This window comes from Zalophus californianus, chromosome 4 (assembly GCF_009762305.2).
Source record: "Zalophus californianus isolate mZalCal1 chromosome 4, mZalCal1.pri.v2, whole genome shotgun sequence".
In the NCBI taxonomy this organism is placed as follows: Eukaryota; Metazoa; Chordata; class Mammalia; order Carnivora; family Otariidae; genus Zalophus; species Zalophus californianus.
Genome location: NC_045598.1, coordinates 95,496,897 through 95,517,983, shown reverse-complemented (window position 1 = coordinate 95,517,983; position 21,087 = coordinate 95,496,897). Strand labels below are relative to the sequence as shown.

The window sequence follows — 21,087 nt, the reverse complement described above, 5'->3', positions numbered from 1 at the left end:
CCCTTCTTGGTCATGTTCACCATCATTACAGCCACACAAGCTCAAGGACCCAGAGCCAAAAGTGCCCTTGATGGTTCATCTACCGCATCCCTGAGCAGTCCCTAGCTTTAAAACTCCTCTACACCCATTGCATCCCCTAGTTAGGCCAAGGGGAAAAAATAAAAGTAGAGCTGGCTCGAATTCAGACTTGCGCTATGGCCCCACCGAGAAGGGCAAAAAGAGCAACAGCGTATGTCTGCCATACAGAGCACCCATTCAGAAGGATTCTACTGAAAGCATTGCGAAGAATCTTTCAGATGGGAGAAATAATTTTTCAAAGCTAAAACACCTAACAAGAACCAATACTTAGATGTACAGCTGTTACACCAGCTAACAGTTTTCTGACTATTTAGATCTTAACCATAAGCTATGATGTTATGTAAGGCTACAAATGTCCTGGAAACCTGTGGCATGTAATGATCAAAATTCTTTTCTGGGTTCCAACCCCTGCATTACTACTACTGTCTCTAGCAACGCACATGCACGCTGACGGCCTAACAGACCGAGTCTAGCCTGTGATACTTCATTGCAAAGCAACACAGATTTCATAAAGAGATGGAATATGTTTAACGGGTTACTTCTCTTTTTCACCAACTGCACTACAATTTCCTTCAGAAAGCCTTGTGCCAGAAACCAAAACAATAAAAGCAACCAGAGTTCCAGTCCACACTCTGCCAGCTTTGTGCTAGGACTCTGAGCAGAGTTACCTGCCCTTGCTAAGCCTCAAATCATTTATCTGCAGACTAAGGGTATTAGTTGGATTGCTGTGGTTCCTTCCAGTTGAATGACTGACTTTAAGCCCAAACAGAAAACATAATAGCACAAACACTTAAAGAACAAGAGGTGCCAATACTCCACAATCTGCTTTAACAGCCTCTTCAATGACGCCACCTTACCATGTAGTACTTGAGGCCCGGAAGAAGAGAGATCTACTTGAACACAATGGGTTATTCTTCCACCTAGCTTGGCTACATTTTATTTAAAAGCAAAGTATACTTTGAACAGAGGCTTCAGACTTAGAAAAAAAATTCCTAGTTCCAAAATTTATTCATTCTTACATTCATCGGAACATTTTTAGGCCACCTGTCTCAAGATAAGCGTGCTAACAAACACCTTCCTGATGAGTCAATTATAGAGTGAGTGGACAGGAAATATGAGAACAAGATCTTATTTGCAGTATCAAGTATACAATTTTCCCAAGTATATCTACCCTCAGAGTATCCAGGCCTTTACAGAGAACAGCTGGAAACATTATCTTACCAAAGGTGGCAAGAATTAATGCTAACTTTCTGTTTGATGGGTAATTGGTAAGTCCTCCATCGGGCAATTCAGCTACACAGATTAAGCCACACTGCTGCAAACTTTGTTTAGAAACAGAGCCAAGCAAGGAAGCTTTTATTTTAAGTACTTGCCCAATGTTTTACTGCATTTTAACACCCACTCAAACAGTTCAGAATTGTGGGGGTTTTTCCTTTTAATAGAGAAAAAGGAAGGCAGATTTTCAGACACAAAGAAATAATGTTCTATCTGAAAAGCGAAGAAGGAAGACTCAAAGCTGCTTCAGTTCACAGTCCTCCAGGTGAGTCTGTGACCTTTGGGGTTCTGGACCTTGGTTTTCTCATGCATAAAAGGGAGAGGATGATGCCTGACTCACGGAGAATGACAACATATAAATTTCTTTACAGGAACACATGTATGCCAACATATACATCCTTATAAACCAAATGAGATGGGTGTATAATGTACAGACATATGATTCTTACTCAGTAAATGGCAGCTAGTATTATCGAGACAAGTCCCCAAGTCAGAATATTCCTATTACACTCAGAGCAAGGCTGCCAACTTAAGAGTCACCGCCAAAGGAAGGCTGATGTGTCATTTCATTCACCAGCATTTCACTATGAGATAGCTCTAGTTGGCAATTCTAAATCTAAGGAAATTAAATTAAGTAGTCTGGACATTCTAACTAAAAAAACTGAAACTCGTGAAAAGTATCCTTAGCTAAAATTAATAATATTTTAACAAATGTCCTTTTGCCCAAAGCTACAGAAGTGGGATAAGATACAGTTCTGTGAGCAGAAATAAGGAAATGGTATTATTTTAACAGTTTTCGTGGCTTAATTAATCAATGTATGGAATTAATACTGGAGAACGCTAATAATATAGGCTTCTGCAATAGAAGCAGTGATTTTCCAAATATGGTTTAAAGACATCCCAAGACAGACATACACTAATCTAAAAATACAGTCATGCTATGATTTTTGATGAATCACACCCAATTCCGTGAATGTTGGCTTTGATGTACAATAGCATATTTACGAATAATTTAACAATATTTAACATTCACTAAAGATACAAACTACCAGACAACACTGAGCCAAACTGCAAAACTCCTACCATGCATGTCATACATAAACTGAAGGTTGATATTAAACTTGTTTTCATGGTACTGAAGTTGAAGATACTCATCTGGTAATCAAGAATATAAAAACAGTGTGAAAAGATATTCAGAGTACCCATCCTTCTCAACCCTCCACCTCTACTCCAAGTACCTTCCTCCAGTGGAGGAAGGAAAAAACAGAGGTGGTCAGATTTTATCCTAGTGTCTGCCAAATAACTTTTTAGGTGATTAAAAAGACACCACATTACACACTTAAACAGTGTTTCAAAGAGTCAGTGAAGCCGTTTCTTTATGTTTGACTTCTATGAGATCATGGTTAAAAGGTATTATTAGAGAACGCTTAGAAATAATGCAATAAAAATGCAGCCTCAATTTATATTTAAAAAGACCATTGTCTTAAAAGCAAAACATCCTGCAGGCACCTGGGTGGCTGAGTTGAGCCTCAGATTCTTGATTTTAGCTCAGGTCTTGATCTCAGGGTGGAGAGTTCAAGCCCCACATCGGGCTCCACGATGGGCATGAAACCTATTTTAAATTAATTAATAAATAAATAAACAGCAAAACATCCTGGAAAGCAATTATTTTAGAATTTCATCTTCAAAATGGTCCAAGAATATTAAATTCAAAAAATTGCATTAACTAGATCAATAATCAGTTTCTCAAAGCCAAAGATAATTAAATGATCCTCCAAAGTATCCTATCCACCTAAGAACAAGCAGCACTGACTTAGAAAATGTTGATGTTAAAGAATACTGGAAAACTACAAGCAGTACTTTTTAATTGCACACATTAAAAAATTGAGATGTTGATATCTTTTTTTAAGATTTATTTATTTGAGAGAGGGAACACACGCAAACACACATGTGCAGGGAGAGGGGAGAAGCAGAGGGAGAAGGAGACAGAGAATCTCAAGCAGACTCCCCGCTGAGTAAAGAGCCTGATGCAGGGCTCAATCCCACGACCCTGATATCATAACCTGAAGAGAAATCAAGAGTCGGATGCTTAACCAACTGAGCCACCCAGGCGCCCCAGGAAAAAAGCATTTGGATAAAAGCAGCCTTTAGATTAAAAACTTCAAAAATTATATTACTTAAGTAAACTAAGTAAAATCAGTGCCTCAGTTTTGGTCTATAGTCAATATCTGGTTTTTAAAAAATGATAGCTTTATGACAACTGTGTACTGCTGTTGGCTTCAAAGCAGGAGAGATTAAATGTTTTAAAAGAGGCCATTTCCTGTAGTGTTGTCTCCCCAGCATCTCATCTTTTGAGGAACTACCCATCCCTTATCTCCTGGGGTTCTAGGACAGTTATTAATCACACTGTGCTTTCTATACCCAACTGCAAGAGTAGACATGTCACTCAGGCCTGGCCAATCATGATACCCCATTGCCCTCTCTTTACAACTGGTCCAAGAGATGGGCACAAAGTCCCCGCATGAAATTTCGTTATTGGATTCCAGAACAAAGATGAGAGGCTTTAAGGACTCCGTATGACTTGGGGGTTCAGAGCTACCTTTCTTGCTACACTGAGAGCTGAGCTGAAAAAGAAGTCAACTCAGAGGAAAAGAGCCAAGTGATAGTCCCAATAACCATCACTTGAGAGCATGAATTTAGCTGTTATAGCCCTAGGGGTGGGTTTTCATGTATGTAAGCCAATAAACTTCCTAGCCTAGATTAACCTCAGTAGTTCCTATCACTTGCTACAGAATCCTTACAAACACAGAAACTGACATGTGAATTAGGATTTTTTTTCCCTTCCTGATGAGATCTGACCTACATTATCACCAGATACCTGTTGTAAACTAGATAACCACATCCAAAGAGTAAGAGATCTCTAGGGCTACTCCATTAAAAGGGATTTTTTTTAGTTATTTTATTAAAGGGAAAAAAGCCAATTTCACTTAATTCTATTTGAAGGTCAGAAATAAAGCATTTATTAATAAATACTTCCTTTTTCCCTTTCAGAGTATTTTCATTCCATAAAACTGTTAAATGTCATCATGTGGATATAAATAACCCCACGGGGGGGGGGGGGCGCCTGGGTGGCTCTGTTGGTTAAGTGTCCAACTTGATTTTGGCTCAGGTCACGATCTCAGCTCATGAGATTGAGCTCCGTGTCAGGCTCAGCACTCAGCAATAAGTCTGCTTGAGATTTTCTCTCTCTCCCTCTCCCTCTGCCCCTCCCCTTGCTCACACACTCTCTCTCTCTCTAAAATAAATAAATTCCTCAAAAGGAAAACAAAAATATTTTTCATAGTCACATATAATTCCCAATCAGAACAACGAGAAACAGGGTACCTGCTCACAAACTTCCTGGAAGCAAGAAAAATAATTATGTGTTTAAAATTATCTCAAAAAAAAATAGCAAAGAACCTAAGATACTGGAGAGTTTTAATTAAATAGATCAGTTACTGTTCATAATGCATACCCAAGACAAGGACAGCCTCCAAATAGAATAGATGCTAATTCTAATAAATTTGAAGAAAAATGTCCTTCCAATATGCATTCCGTAATATTTTTTAAACCCCTAAACTCCAAATACATTATAGCAAAAAGTTTAACCCTCTGTATTTCTGAATCTCTAAAACAATATCTCCAGCATAAGTATTACTAAAACAAGGTACCTTACAATTTACGAGCACCGTCTGTCCTTTCTCAGCTATTACAAGTCAAATTATGGTCCTCAAAATGTAATTCATGCTCCCCTGGCCATGAGGGGATGACTGAAATTGGGGGGGGGGGGCAGGCAAAACAGCTCCTGGGAAACACTGCAGAGTAGCTGCATCAGGACACATTGCTAAGGCTGGGGGTCGGGGGATGGGGATGAAAATATAATGGTGCTACCCTTTTCTCGGAAGCTAGTCAACTGCGACTCTAACAAAAGAGAAGGGGGAGTTAAGGTGGAAATCTATTTTCCAGTTCTCTTTTTACTAGACTAGCAAATTGCATTTTCCTATAAAATTGGCTAGGCTTCCAAGGCAACACAAGAAAGCCTATTACCATAAAGCACAGTACTACTAGTAATATTTCAGCTACATTTTGGGTTAAATAAAAATACTGATTACATTGTGAGTTGAATAAGGCTGAAGGTAGAAATGGCATTAGGCGCTTTACTAGCATTATTTCTAGAAGAAAAAGCATTTCAAGTCCCAATTAAAAAAAAACTTTATATAAGACAATTCATATTAGAACTACCTACATATTTAAACAATTAATGATTCTCCATTTTCCAATTATTCTATAATGCGGATTTTGTGCATTTATACAAAACAAGGTTTTATACACATACACAATTGAGATGAAGTATACTGAAGACCTATCTGTATTGACCACTCTTCTTCTTTTTTTTTTTTTAAGATTATTTATTTATTTATTTGACAGAGAGAGACACAGCGAGAGAGGGAACACAAGCAGGGGGAGCGGAAGAGGGAGAAGCAGGCTTCCTGTGGAGCAGGGAGCCCGATGCGGGGCTCGATCCCAGACCCTGGGACCATGACCTGAGCCGAAGGCAGACACTTAACAACTGAGCCACCCAGGCGCCCCTATATTGAACACTCTTGCCCCATGTTTTTCCTCCTCCTTTCTTACATACTACTGAGAGGATACTAATTTCTCTCAACCAAAACCTATCCATCTCTCAAAGCCAGGCTAAGTTCAAAACTCTTCACAGTTCTCTCCTCAGCTAGCCAAGGCAGAAAATCAGGGCACGAGGCAAGGACCCTAACAAGACACAAAAAGGAATGAAAGCTTTCCTTCACCTCATGGGCACATTTAACTTCTACAAATTCACTATGCACACCCAGATGAGGATAATTTCCTAAAATTAAAAGATGGGTTTTATTAAAAAACAAAAACAAAAAAACCTCTCTTTAATGCAAGCAAACTATTTCATCTGGTGTTCAACCAAAACAGAGCAATTGGTTCCAACGTGGGGGGGTAAACAGGCAAAAAGAACTCGTCCTAGAAATGGTACAATACAAACAGAATTTATAAAATACATTGTGAATAAAACACAGATACAACGCATTTTGAGGGCAATTTAAGGGCTATTCAAAAGATAATTGTGTTTATATTTGATTTCCCTCTTTTTGTAATGACTTGGAAACCCAAATCCTAAGAAGCAGTCCCACACCCCTTTTTTAGAACATTTGTGCTTGGCAACCAGTTAGTCTAGCTTCCACCAAAATTCATACTCAAACTTGTCTAGAGTTTTAAGTACTAGAAGAGTGAAAAACATAAAACTCCTACTACAGGTATTCTTTGCCAATGAAACCTTAAGCTCCCATTAAAGGGTGAGTTTCCCGAAGACAGAGAGATCATTTCTGATTCATTTTTATATCTGTTTTTATATTGCCAGTGCTAGCTCACATGGCTACACCACCAAATGGTTGTTGAGGGAATGAATGTGTGCCAGTAATCAAACTTTTTGTTTTCTCTTTATAAAGTAAAATAAGCCACCTTTTGGGGGAAACATTCTAAATAATATTCTTTCAAGGAGAAGAGCAAGAGTCTTCCCGACAAACACATCTCTCATAACACTAGCCTCTGAGCCACTGAAAATCTTACCCTTAGGAGCAGTTTTAAATAAAAGGCATTCATTCTCTCTGCCAAAATGTAGTACTGGAAGGAAATTATTCCTCAAAAATTCAGAGGGGAAACAAAAGTGCTTAATTAATTAAAAGGGTCACAGTTCTAGTCTTCAATACCAAAACATTTATCCTCTGTCAAATCACAAACAACCAAAAACTGACTTAGGAATTGGCAGAGTTTGGAATTGGTACCTAATACTGAAGTGGTTCATAAAAATGAAATTCTCCTAAAAGACACTCCCCAAACTCCTAAGTGCTCACAAAATTTATAAAGCACTTAGAGGTTATATAGTAAAGATATTATATGAAACTATTCACCTGAGAAGATTATGCACTGACTTCACAAGTCAGATACTGGAGCAAATGTAGATTTGTTTTACCATCATTTTACATAAATTAGAGACCAAGAAACATACACACACACACACACACACACACACACACACACACACACACTGAAATTTGTCTCTTATGAGAGGTTTTATAAAGTACATCCCAGGATCTCAGAGGAAAGACAATTTATATTCCCCAGGAACACAGTTATGTTCCATGAAAATCAGTTTCAGCATTCAGCTGAATAAAATAAAAATGATCTGAAAACTGAAAAGGGCCAATTATTAAGTGTTTCTTCTGCCTCTATGACATAAACCCATTATTCACATGAACTGAAGGTTTCAATGAATAGAGTCCAGAACCTGAAGTTACTTGAGTTACTTGAGACCAATTTTAGACCCAAAAAATTGCTACCAAATTTTAAGAGGACAGGAAAGTTTCCAATTTAAGGTTTATCAAAATTTAACGGGTTTTCCCTAACAAAGAGGCTGCCTCACCCCATCTCTAGGTTTCTATTGTTAAAAAAGAAATTTTTTGTATTGGAAACCTAGGAGGCTATCAATTAAACTCTAATTTCTCTCACCCTTCCCTTCTTCAAATATGACAACCACTTAAACAAAACGCACAAGTTCCAAATTACCCATTAAATCAAAAAGACAAAAAGACCCAAAAGTTAAAAGAAAGGGGTAAAGTTATTCATTATTGGCATAACATAAACACCCTTACTTAAAAGCTTCTAGTAATGTTTCTTCACCAATGGGGAATGGATTTCTAGGAATGTGCTCATTTTAACAAAATTCTTCTAGAAGTCAGATGTCTCAAAGAGTCAGTGGCAAACTTTGACCAATGATTAACTGGCATTAAACAAGATCTATTTCAAATTAGTTTTTGTTTAAACAATAACATTGTTCCTCATGATTTTCATCTTTAGATACAATAGCAGACTTAAGGTAGTTGAAAGCACTGTGCATAATAACGCAGTAGCCAATGGTTTCATGTTCTTAATGTATCAATACTTAATCTCTGGAATACAATCCACATAATTTGCAACCACTGATATACGTGTTTAAGTATATGAAGACGTGAATATTCCATAAAAGTCTGTACATTCATAGTCCAGAGAATTTTAGAACAAAATTAACTACTTCTATCATTAACCAGAAAAGAAATTGCTTAAAAATATGCTCCGAAATAAAATCAAAGAAACTAATCCAGGTCACAGGACTAGATCGTGAAACAATTTCATCAGAGGTCCAAAGTTTAACTTCCTTTACTACTGTGAAACTACAAAGATCAAATTCAATTGAAAACTTTTCTCTCTGCAGATAAGAAAAGAAAGAAGAAAAAGAAAAACAAATAGAAAAAGAAAAAGAAAAAGAATGGAAGGAAGGAAGGAAGAAAAAAGGCAGGGTTGTACTTAAGAAACAGGTGATCAGTTGCGCCAAGGACTAAGTAGAACTAAAGACTGTCCTTGAAGCAGGAATGTACTGACTGCTACGTACTATGTGAATACTAAGTAAGAATAAGATTCCAGTAAGAAATTCCCTAATTCTCTCAAGAAAAGCTCAGGATTAGGAACCATATATTAAAGAGATATTGTTGTTGTTGTTGTTATAATCTTTAATGGAATTTGCAAGTAAGAAAAAAAAATACTAAAGCTCAAATCAAAACTGAAGACAGTCACTGCCAGAGAGAACCTTCCTTAAATCATCCAGGTGTTGATGCTGGCTTTGGCTGAGCTCCCCTTAGCATGCACTAGACAAAAAAGGAGAAAGCTAGGAAGGATCCATACTCATCCTTTTGCCATGGACTTTGTCAGAAGACAATGAATGCGAGATCATTCCACACTAATATTACATCCTACAGAAATGTTAAATATACTCTTGCACTGTACTAGTTTCTAAATGTTATGAATATAGTTTTACAAAGAGTTACTAATCAAGACAAGAGACAGTGAAAGGTACACTTTGCAATTCCTTATTAAAATGGAAAATCCATTTCGCTCACAAAGTTTAGATAAAATAAAAAAAAGCAACGTGCAGAGCAAATTCCTTTTTAAATTTCCTTACTTTGTATTTTCATACTTTTCAAATTTAAGCCTAACAGTATGGAATCCTTGGCTCCTCCAGAGATGATATTTATGCTGTTTTTAATCACACCCAGAGTTCTAGGAATAACCTCTTCTAGTTCCTTAATTTCTAATATTTGAAGTCTTGGGTTTAACCTGCAAAAATCCTGCTATTTTATAACAAATGTTGTTTAAGCAAAGCCATTTAAGAAAGCCATTTCATGGAATGCTTAACATGAGGCTATTAAGAAACTAAGAATACTATTCTTTGAGAAATTAAGATTTTTAAATTACAACTTACTTAGAAACGAGAATAATAATCTTAGAGGACACATAGTGGTATCCTTTAGAAATTACTGAAGCAGAGCATATCTTTAAAAAAAATAAGTGTAGTATTCAGAACTTTTATTATTAATGATCAGAAAATATGCTAAACCCATTAATATAAATTATTCCCTTTTTTGGCTAAACATTTAAAGTAGGAAAGTACGTGCACTTGTCAAGAGGGAAAAATTTTATTACTACAGAAATGTCAACTACATTCTGGGGCATATGATGTTTATTCAACACAGCTAATCTATATTACTGAATACACTCTAAACTTCGAATTATTTTCTTAAATTTGCTATAAACGTTGAGAAATATATAACATGCAGATCAGACTAATATTAAAGATCTTCCCAGTCTTCTAAAAGAATTACAATACTTTGAGACTATATTGACTTCCTCAACCTATTAAATCTTAAACTATTTTTGAAAATAACAGTTACATTCTCATTTATGCCCCCAACTAATCAAAACAAAACACAATGATGCAGATGTTCTCATTATTCCCTGACTCAGGGGATTTGAACTAAATGGCACCTACACTAGTAAACCGTGTATTATATGGTTTTTTTGCATATTACAGACAGTGCCTGACTCACTAAATTACAGCCCCCAAAACCTTTCCTCCACCTTTCACATATGGCTCTGAAAGTTTGAGTTAAGAATTTCTTAATTTGCAAAACTATACAGAAAAAGATGTTTAAAGTCTGCCAAAGTTTTTTAAATTAGCAATAAAAAAGAAAACCTTACATAAACTGTAAGCTTAAAATGAATATGATGAAACAGACCACATGAAGAAAATCTTAATTTCAGATTTGCAGAGACATGTGAGTGCGTGTGTATACACCCACAATACTCACACATATGTATATTGCACCACAAACCATCAGTCCCCATTAAGCCCAAGGACTACGAAAGAGAAATTTTCAAAGTGAGCTGCTGAGAAAGAAAAAAACACTGTGAGGGAGAGAACATGTTAAATTTTTCTCCCGAATTTTCTAGCATTTTGCAGCGAAGGTCTGGACTGATTGCTCCAGCCCAAGTCACAATTAAACAGCCCATTATATTTTGATGCACTATATATTCAGCAGAGCACACTGAGCGAAACTAGTTTGATTTCTAATAACGTTGTGATAATTCCCTCTCCTACAAGCATCTCAGAAAACAGAGCCACCTTCTAACCAACGCTGAACCGACCAACAATGCTGTAGATAACAAATACATAAGAACCATTGCATACTATCAGATTTCACTGTACGCAATCTGATCAATGCTCTGAAACATAAATGTAACGTGCTTTGCAGTAGATCTGACTTGCATAAAAGACACCAGGGCAACGGAGGTCCGTTTTACCCACCACCACTTCTACAAAATGTGTGTAAAATCAGAGATTTAGAAAAGATTTTACTCCGAAGAGACAGCTAGGTCTTCTTCCGAAGCTCAGACTAACAGCTCCCGGGAAGAACACACTACTCGGCCACATATATTGTACAGCGTCTGTACCCAGACATCTGAAACCACCTGAACGGAGTTAGGCTCTCAGCTCTAAGGTGTTGCTAGTGTGTAAGCAACACCGAAGCAGCTAAGCCCTTCTAAGTACACTAGGTGGTAACCTTGGCACCAAGTGCCTCAGTAGTACAAAACCTCTTTCCCTATTAGAAAATGCGTAAGACTTCCAAAGAATCGTGAGGACCTTTTCCACACAGGGGAGCAGCTGAAAAGGCTGGGTTTTTTGTTTGTTTGTTTTTGTTTTTTTTTCTCTCTGGTCAGAAACTCTCGGTAGGACGGGGCTACAAATCTAGGAAACCCAGCTTCTGGTTGCAATACTATGACAGCTTGCAGAGCAGCCCCGCCAAACCAGAGCTCAGTTTTCCTATCAGCAAAATGGGAATCACCACCGCCACCCCTCCCCCCGCGCCAGGGAGTCCGGCGCACCCTGGAAGTCTAAGATTACCCAGGGCGATAAGCGATGAGGAGTGGCCGCCGCTTCCAGGACGCCCACCCCGACTTCCCCCTCCAAGCCCCGAAACAGAAAGGCAGGGCTGGCGTACCTGGCTTCACAGTCTTGAGACGGATGGGCTCTCGGAAGTGGCGGATGACAGCCAGAGTGTCCCGGTTGGTGAGCCCGCTGACAGGCGTCCCGTTCACCTCCAGCAGCACATCCCCAGGGCTGGGCGCCTTGCCCGAGACTACGCAGCAGGTGCCCCCGCCGGGCTCCTCCCGGAGCCGCCCCAGGTAAGGGAACTCGCCGCGCTCCGCGCCGCCCCGGATCTCGGCGCCCAAGTCGCCCGGGGGCCCGGCCCAGGACACAGCGCACTCCTGCACCTTGCTGAGCCAGTGCTTCTTCTTCTTCAGCGTCTTCGACATCCCGAACCCCGCTGCACCATGGGGGAGACCCCGCGCGGGCGGCGGGGGCGCCGCTCCGGCCCCCTCTCAGCCTGGGGGCCCGGCGGCCCGTGCAGCCCGGCGAGGGGGCCTCGACGCTCCGGCGCCCCCACCCCCGACCGCAGCCTGCTAGGGCTGGGCTGCTCCAAGCCCCGAGACGCCCCTCGGACGCCCCTCCCGGCTGCGCTCCCCGGAGCTGACGGGCTCCGCGAGGACCACCCCGGGCTAGGCTGAAGAAAAGGGAGGGGAACTGTCCCCGGGCAGCTCCAGAGGGGTTTCGGGCGGGGTCACGGCCGCCGGCTGGCCCCCGGGCTCCGCGCCGGAGCGGCGGGAAAGACAGAAACAGGGGGGCGGGGAGGTGAACAGGGAAGAGCCGGAACGGGAAAAATCCGTCGGGGGCGCGCAGAAGCGCGCGTAGACCCGTCGCAGGATCGATCGTGGCCGCTGCGGAGCTGGAGCGCGGAGACCAACGCCTGCCCAAGCTGCCAGGAAACTGCCGCTTTCAAACCCGCCGCAACCTCCTCCACCTCCCTCTTCCCTTCCCCCCGCCCTCGCCCATCCCTCATCCAGAGCCCCGCCCCCTCCTGCCGCGCGGCGCCCGGCGCGCTGCCGTCACAGGCCAGGCGCTTGGGAACGAGCCCCAGCACTCGTCTCCCTCGCCGGGGATTGGCCCCCAGCGGGTAGGGGGCGGATCCTAAGCGAGAGTGAGGACCACCTATTGGTCGGTGGGAGTGGAGAAGGCGGGCAACTAGGATGAGTGAAGTTTAAAGAGGGTGGAAAAAAGAAGTTTGAAGAGTGAGGGAGGCCGAAGGGAGGGGCAGGGGAATGGAACTGGCCACACATCGCAGGGCCGAGAGAGGCCCTCCTTACGGCGGCTGGAGCCAAGCGAAAACTCGGACACGGAAGAGCGAAGAGAACTCCGAGGTGGAGGCGTGGCTGGAGAGCCGGACGGAGTAGGGGGTGGAGCCCCGGAGCCTGCACGCGGCGCTTCCAAGAGAGGGTGTACTTTAGAGGGGAGACGACGAGCCGAGTCTACTGCCCGAGGTGGCGGGCTCTCCAGGGTGGCCTGTCACAACCGATCGGTTGCACTCTTGTTCGTTCATTCACTCATTCAGCAAATGTTATTGGACGCCCATGATGGAAGGTAAGATAGAGTTCTGCATACTGCTGTGCGACCTGGGGCAAATTAGACAACCTCTCTGAGCCGCTGCATCTTGGGCTGAAAAGTGGCGATAATTACACCCCTCCAAGCAGTTGTGAAGATTTCATGAGGTACATATAAAATATCTGCACAGTACCTCACAGAAGGTGGGTGCTTACCTTTTGGTAGCTGGTGATCTTAACAATGACTTTATGTCAGAAATTGTGCTAGGTACTGGGTTTCAAAGATGAAGAAAACATCCATCAAGGAGGTCATAGTCTAGTGGGAGAGACCGACAAGTTCACAGACTGCCTGAGATGAGGTAGGGTGATGTGGAAGTAGAAGGTAGGATTAGAACTAGCCCAGGAACTAGCAGACCTGCATGCTACTTACTTGTTGTTTGACCTTGGCCAAATCTCAGCTTCAAGTGTATTCATCCGTGAAGGAGGTGGAGGGAGGACTAACATTGAATAAAGAACATCTTAGGTCCCTTCCAGCTCTAATTTTTCAAAAAACTCCTGAGCATTCTGTCTTCCCTCACTTGACTCATGCTCTCCCAGTCTTTTTGTCTTTTAAAAATCTTACCATCCTCAGTCCAAATGCCATCTCTTCCAGGTAGCCTTCTTTGATTTCTTGTCCTCCAAGTAGAAACTTTTCTTGAGCTATAATACTTTGTTTTACTTTTGCAGAGTGACTCCTAATTATATAGTCTCCTGTCTCCCTTTAATGGTTGAGGAAAGCCCTTATTTACACTATGAATAACTCCACAGAATCTCATCATGTATCAGATAGAGGGGACCAAGTTTCAACCACTGCAGTGATTTTGTTCACACCATTGTATCAGTCAGAGCCTAACAGGAGACAAATGGTACTTTACCAAGATGTGGGCAGGCTGTGGGAAACCACAACGGCAGTGTGGAACCCTAGGGCTACAAGCTCCTAGGTCTTTAGGAGGGGAAGGAACCAAAATTAAGCACCAAAAAGGCAGCCAGACAGGAGCCTGTGAACTTCAGTCAAGGGATGCAGTCAGCCTAAGTAATTGCCCAAGGAGAAAGCTGGGGGATTTATATCTCACTCACCTCCCTCTTCCAGTCTCCTGCTGGTACATCCCAGTGGCCAAATCCAGCCAGAAGCCAGAGGGCAAGAGAACCCTTTGCTGCAGTCCATCTCAGTCAGTCACACAGAGAAGAGGAAACCCTGCATCTGGAGAGAAAAGGGGGAAATATCCAGGACAGACATGTGGATTGCTCAGATTTACCCAGATCTGAGACAAAGCTGGAGTATTTTTTTCTTAAGTATTACCTACACTAACAGATTCCTGGATGAGATCTTGATAACCTCCACATCATCTGCTTTCACAGCACCTCTTGAGAAAATGTCTTTTCCTGCCCAGATTGTATCCGTTAGGATACTTTTGGCCACAAGGAACAAAATATCTAATAGCTTAAAGTATAAGGTCATTAATTCTATCTTTAACACAAGGTTCAGATGTTAAGTAGTCCCAGGGTTAGTTCAGCACCACAATCATGTCACTAGGGACCCAAGTTCTTTTTGTGCCTGCTATCATCATATGCATGTTGGCTTCTATCTCCAGCTTATCACCTCTTGATTGCAATGTGGCTGCCACAGCTCCAGATAGGACATCCTCAGAGGTCACTGTACAAGCAGGAAGGGAAGGCAGTGCTGCTCCCATTTTTATGAAGGAGAATAACCTTTCCCAGACTGTAACCCCCACCCCAACCAGTAGAATCTCCCTTATTGGCCAGAAAACGGTCACATGCCCACTGCAGCCCAGTGACAAAAAGAAAATGAGATTGCCACAGTTCATTAAGTTGATCATGAGTCACCCCAAACAAAATAGGGGTTCTGTTTGAGAGGAGAAAGAATAGGTGTCAAGTAGGCACCCAATAGTGTGTGCCACGTGCCTCAACCAAGAAATTATCTTGACTCTTGGGCAGAAAACTGCAGTGATTAGGATCTTGAGCTCTGGAGTCAGACTGCAAATCCCAGTTTTTCTACTACTAGCTTTGTAATCTTGAGAAAACTATTTAACCTTACCTAAACTCCATTTCCTCATCCATGAAAGGGGTATAATAACAATCTTAGCTAAGTTGTTGTGAGAACTGAATGGAGCTATTTGAGTCAAGGAAGCACTTAACATATGGTCTAGCATAAAAGCAAACATTCAATAAATTAGTTTGTGCTAGTTATATTTATGACAAGGCAAAAAACATTGTTCATCACCTTTGTAACTCTCTAAGTATTAAATTCACCCATCTTAGTAAGCCTAGGTTCCATTTTTAAAAACTTCTAGAAATAAGCTGCCAATGCCAGTGAATTAATTCTGGTAGGATACTATTCTGGAATTACTGCATAATTAAAAGAGTCACATTACAAGTGTCTATCTGTAAAATGGCACCTAACCAAATAATCAAATTTTATGTATGTTTATCACTGCTTCCTAAACTTAATAGTTGCATAATAGTAGTTATGATTTCTACTGGGGAGTATTAATAAGTCAAACAATATGGAAACTGGTTTAACAAAAAGAAATGATACAGTTGAATTTGATGATCTCCAAGGTTTCTTCGAGCTACTTCTAACCATCCATAAGTTAAACATAGGTATGTTTCAAGATGCTGCATACCACAGGAATTAGGTCCCAAGATGGTTGTAGAGATGCCAACACAAGTATCGTAATGTCTAAAGGCGGAAAGGGGGGAAGTGGTTTTCTCCTTTCCCCACTTCTTTTTCAGAAATCAAGGAAACCTTTCCCCAAAGGCTCCAAGCAAGTCTTTCCCTCCAGCTTATTGGGCAAAATGGCCCAAATGCCCTTTCCTACACCGAAGGTACAAAGACTAATGAAATACCCTTATCCAGTTTCACCCTCTGGTGCTCAAAACGAGATCCAGCGTCTTACAAACCACACAGCTGCACGATATCTGAACTTGGGGGTGGGGGAGGGCCTTGTGTGTCTCTTTTCAAATACGAAGAAGGGAAGACTGGGCTTTTAGGTAAGCAATCCACAGTGTCCTCCACAAAGAGACTGCATTGATTTGCTTCTAGTATATATTTCTTCTGACAAGGTGGGGAATTGGTTTTGTTTTATGATATTGCGCAGAGTGCTCCTAATGAGAGTTAAATAAACCCTTCTACTTCGAAAACTTCAGAATGACAGGTATAAATTGCCAATTTTTCTGAAATGACCCATGCTCGCTTACTCCTCTGTACCATCAGAGGTGCCTGTATGGTGGTACGGTTTGTGTGCTGACGGCTCTGGGACCATCACTCACATCAGCGTCCATGTGGATCGTGCTCCTGGAGTTGTGCATGGCTTGGTGCCAAAGCAAGGCACGTGTAGGGAGAAGTGTTCGATTTTATTTATTTCTATACTCTCACTTGTTTCTTTCATAAAAACTTAAATCTCTAGTAATAGTAAATCAAATCATTATTGAGATGAAGTTATTCTCAAGTATTGATGGTGGCAGAGGATCGGGGCGAAGTAGAGTATACAGATAAAACAAGTATTTGCCTTCCCTGCAGAATAGAAGAACATTCATCCTGTTTTTCTTCCCACAGATTATATAATAAAAATTATCTTGAATTTTAAAAATTCTGGTCCACGAAATCTTTCATGTTTGGACAAAAATGTCCATATTTACTGGTATTATGGAAATGATATATGTAATGTAGTCTAACATTAATAATCTAACCAAATTCAGTATTAATGTTCTATTCTATCTTTACATTTTATTAGCATTTTTATTTGCCTAGGTCTATGGGCTAATTTGTATGCTAATGCTAAAATATGCTCAATTACAAAAGCAGTTACATGGAAGATTTTATTTCAGTTAAACAAACTAATTTATTGTCTAAAATCTGTATTACTATGTCTCATACATAAGCGTGCATTTTTGGCCATGGGCACACTTACCTGCAAATGACCAAATGAAACCAGCCCAAATTCACAGAACAAGAGAAACATTCAAAACCAAGTGCAGTGCCAACATGCTTTGAAAGGGCGGTTAGTTAAGCAGTCAGATGTCAAGTTCATCTAACAAAGCAGGACAAAGAGAACATTGAATGAAATAGAAAATACCAAAATACCTATCTTTCAACTTTCAGCTTAAATACAATCTCCTACTCAAGGCCAGCCTTGATTTTCTACAGCTGGATGTCAGTTCTTCCTTCTCCAGAACTAATAACATGTGCATAGAGATGTGCTTTGTTTTCCAATAGACCTCAAGATCCTTGAGAGCAGTGTCGATCTCTGATTCATTCGTGCATCCCCCATTGGTCTGGGTACTTTGTCTTTAGTAGAGTTAGCACACATTCATTCAAAAAACAGAGTACCCGTTATAAACAGGCATTGTTTTAGGTGTTGGTTTACGGCAATGAACAGATTTACAAGGTCCATCATTTCATGGGGAAGAAGACAGTGCAGGGGAAGAAGTTTTCCTCCACCCTGTTAGGGTCCCTGGCTGGGTCTGAAAATTCAACTGACACACATTAACAGAAGAAAAGCACACAACTTTATTTAATATAAGTTTTATGTGACACAGGAGCCTTCGTAAGGAAATAAAGACCAGAAGAAATTATTAAACCTGAGTGGTTTTTGATGAAGAGTTGAAAGTCATGAAAAGATGTGATAGGGCAAAGAATATAAGCTGAGAGTAGTAAACCCAGGAAAGTCAGCAAATTCTGTTCGCTCAGATTCTTGTTGATATCTCTCCATCTTGGATATCTGGATGCTCCTTTTTACTCCAGGTATGGAGAGGGCACCTCTCCCATGAGGGTCTTATGACCTGCTTCAGAGAAGAAGGGCAGGGAGAAGGTCAGAGAGACTGCTTCTCCTATTTTCTCAAACTGCTTCAGTTTAAAATATTCAATACACCAAGCTGCCATATTTTAGGGTATCACATCCTGAACTCCATCAATAGCAAACCCAAAGCAAGTAAATGATCAAGAAAATTTCCAGTAGTAATAGTACTATAATTAAAATAGAAGATAAAACAGAATGAAATGATGGGTATTTAGGAGAAGACACAGGTTACATCAGATGGATATCATGGAGCAGATCTGCTTGAGAAGGTGACAGTTTTGCTGAAACATTAATGACAAGGAAGAGGGAGCCAAGTGAAGCCTGGAGACCTGAACATTCCAGGCCAACAAAGAGACCTCAGACACTGTGAAGTTTTTAGGAGAGGAGTGGTAGAATCTGATTGACATTTTAGACTGATAGTTCTGATGGATCCATGGAGAAGGAAGAGGGTGACAGTGGAATCAGGGAAGCCAGATAAAAACCTGGAACAGGAACCCACCGAGAAAGCTCAGTGCCATGGACCAGGGTAGAAACAATGAAAATGAAAATTTATCAAGTGCACTGTGGAAATCAGAAATTATAGTTTTAATTTCTGAGACTGATCTCAATGAAAGAAATATGTTACAGTTGTATTTAATGAGAAGCTCTGTGAAATGTAATTGCTTTGTTGAAATGTCCCTTCCCAGTGAGAGGGAGGAACTTAGAAAATAAAAAGTGGGGAAAATACTTAAGTTTAAATTTATACAGGTTCTTTCTTTTGCTGTGTTTATGGAGTAGCACGCCTGGAGAGATGAAACGCTACGTTCAAGGTTTTTCTTTAATCTCTTAAGAAAGTAACATCTACTTGAAGTATACAGTGACCTTAAAGTTTGTGAAGCAACATACTGTTCTTTTAATCTACAGGATGTGTTGTTTTAAGAAGTAGAATTTGTTTCCGGACTTATAAAGGAACTCACAAACTTTGTTTTTAAAGAGCTTCACTACCATACAAAAGGAAGAGAGAAGAGAGTTCTCACCAGAAACCAACCATGCTGACACCCTGCTCTCCGAATTCCAGTCCCTAGAACTATGAGAAAATTAATTTGTTGTTTAAGTCACCAATCTATGGTATTTTGTTATGGCAGCAGACCTGGCTTAGACACATGCAATCACAGTGATCCTTTAAAAAATAAATAAATAAATAAGGGGCGCCTGGGTGGCTCAGTCCTTAAGCGTCTGCCTTCCGCTCAGGTCATGGTCCCAGAGGCCTGGGATCGAGCCCCGCATCGGGCTCCCTGCTCAGCGGGAAGCCTGCTTCTCCCTCGCCCACTCCCCCTGCTTGTGTTCCTGCTCTCGCTCTCTCTGTCAAATAAATAAAATCTTTAAAAAAAATAAAAATAAACAAGATGTTACTCCTTGCTCAATACCAATTATATCCCCATTTTACTCAGAGTAAAAAAAAAAAAAAAAAAGCCATTGTTCCTACAATGACCAACAGAACCACCATCATCCAGTTACTTCTCTGATCTCTTTTCCTACTGCCCCCTACCGACCCACTTGTCTCCACTCCAACTATGCTGGGCTTCTTGCAAATCTTTCAACATGCTAGACATGCTCTCACCTCAGCTCTCCCCCTGCCTAGAGTGCCCTTCCACCAGATATCTGTGTGGTTCGTTCTCTTCCCTCCATTTGGCATTGGCTCAAATGTCACTTCTCAATGTGCTCTACTTTACCTTCCTATCTAAAAATGCAACATCCTCTTAACTCTTAGAACTCCTCACTCTCTTCTATCTTTTCTTTCCTTTGTCCACAGCATTTATCATTTTGTTATAAACATAATAATTATATATTATTTTTTCTCTGTTTCGACCTTTGAATGTAAGTTCCAGAAAAACAGCAATCTTTGTTTTGTTCACTAATTTATCCCGGGTGCCTAGAATAGCACCTAGCTTATAGTTGGCTCTCGATAAGTACTTGTCTGCTCGAGTGCTTTCCCTTCAAAATTCTTTCAGATATATTAACTATACTAGATCACTTACTCTTCATAATAATTTTAAAACAGCAATTCAATTTTTGTAATAATCCTATGAGGCAGCTATCATATTCCCATATACTAGTGAATCAGAAAGGTTACTCTGGGCACCCCCACGTTTCTCCACACTAAATGAGAGTCAAAACTTGAACTCAGATATTTATATTCCATATCTAGCCTCCTTCCTTTGCCATGGTGGTCATACTAAGACATTTTCACAGTGGAACAAAATGTCAAGATACTCAAATTAAGAAATCGTGGTCTATTACAACTGCATCAGAATGATTAAAATGAAAAAGACTGACCCTATTAAGTGTTGGCAAAAAAATGTAGACATGTGGACATTCTCATACACTCCAGTGAGAATGTAAATTGGTTCAACCACTTTGGTAAATTGGCTGTTTCTACTAAAGTTAGCAAATGTATATGCTGGGATCCAACAATTCTACTCCTGGGTACAGAAATGAATACTTATGCCCTCCAAAAGATCTATACAAGAATTATTTGTAATAGCCCCAAACTGGAACCCAAATGTCCATTAAGGTTAGAATAGCTACATAAATCTCGGTACGGTCTTAGAATGCTAGACAACAACATAGGAATAAAACTCATCTGCACACAGCAAAATGGATGAATGTCATAGCCATAATTTTAAGCAAAAGAAGACAGACAAAATTATATACTATCAGATTCCATTGATAAGAATTTCAAGAATAGGTCAAACTAATACATGGTGATTAAAGTCAGAATTATGATTACCTTTGAGAGAGTATTGACTGAAGGGAGCACAGAAGACCTTGTGAGGCCCTGGCAATGTTCTAGATCTTAATATGGGTAGTTCTTGAAAGGCTTATCAACATATATAGAAATCAATTTAGCTGTATACTTAAGATTATACATCTTACCATATAAGTTACATACCAATAAACAAGTTTTTTTTTAAAAATGAACACTTTCTATCAGTGAGGAAAT

General features: G+C 40.5%; 1 protein-coding gene across 3 annotated transcripts in view; it reads right to left on the bottom strand.

The window, feature by feature from the left end:
- MAGI3 (membrane associated guanylate kinase, WW and PDZ domain containing 3) overlaps positions 1-12,671 on the bottom strand; it is a 237,322-nt gene extending 224,651 nt beyond the window's left edge. For all 3 annotated transcript variants that reach the window (XM_027610097.2, XM_027610105.2, XM_027610111.2), the window contains exon 1: positions 11,808-12,671. In XM_027610097.2, the coding sequence (XP_027465898.1) occupies positions 11,808-12,123 (316 nt within the window). In that variant the 5' untranslated portion in view covers positions 12,124-12,671. The remainder of the gene's footprint in view (positions 1-11,807) is intronic.
- Between the last annotated feature and the right edge of the window lie 8,416 nt (positions 12,672-21,087).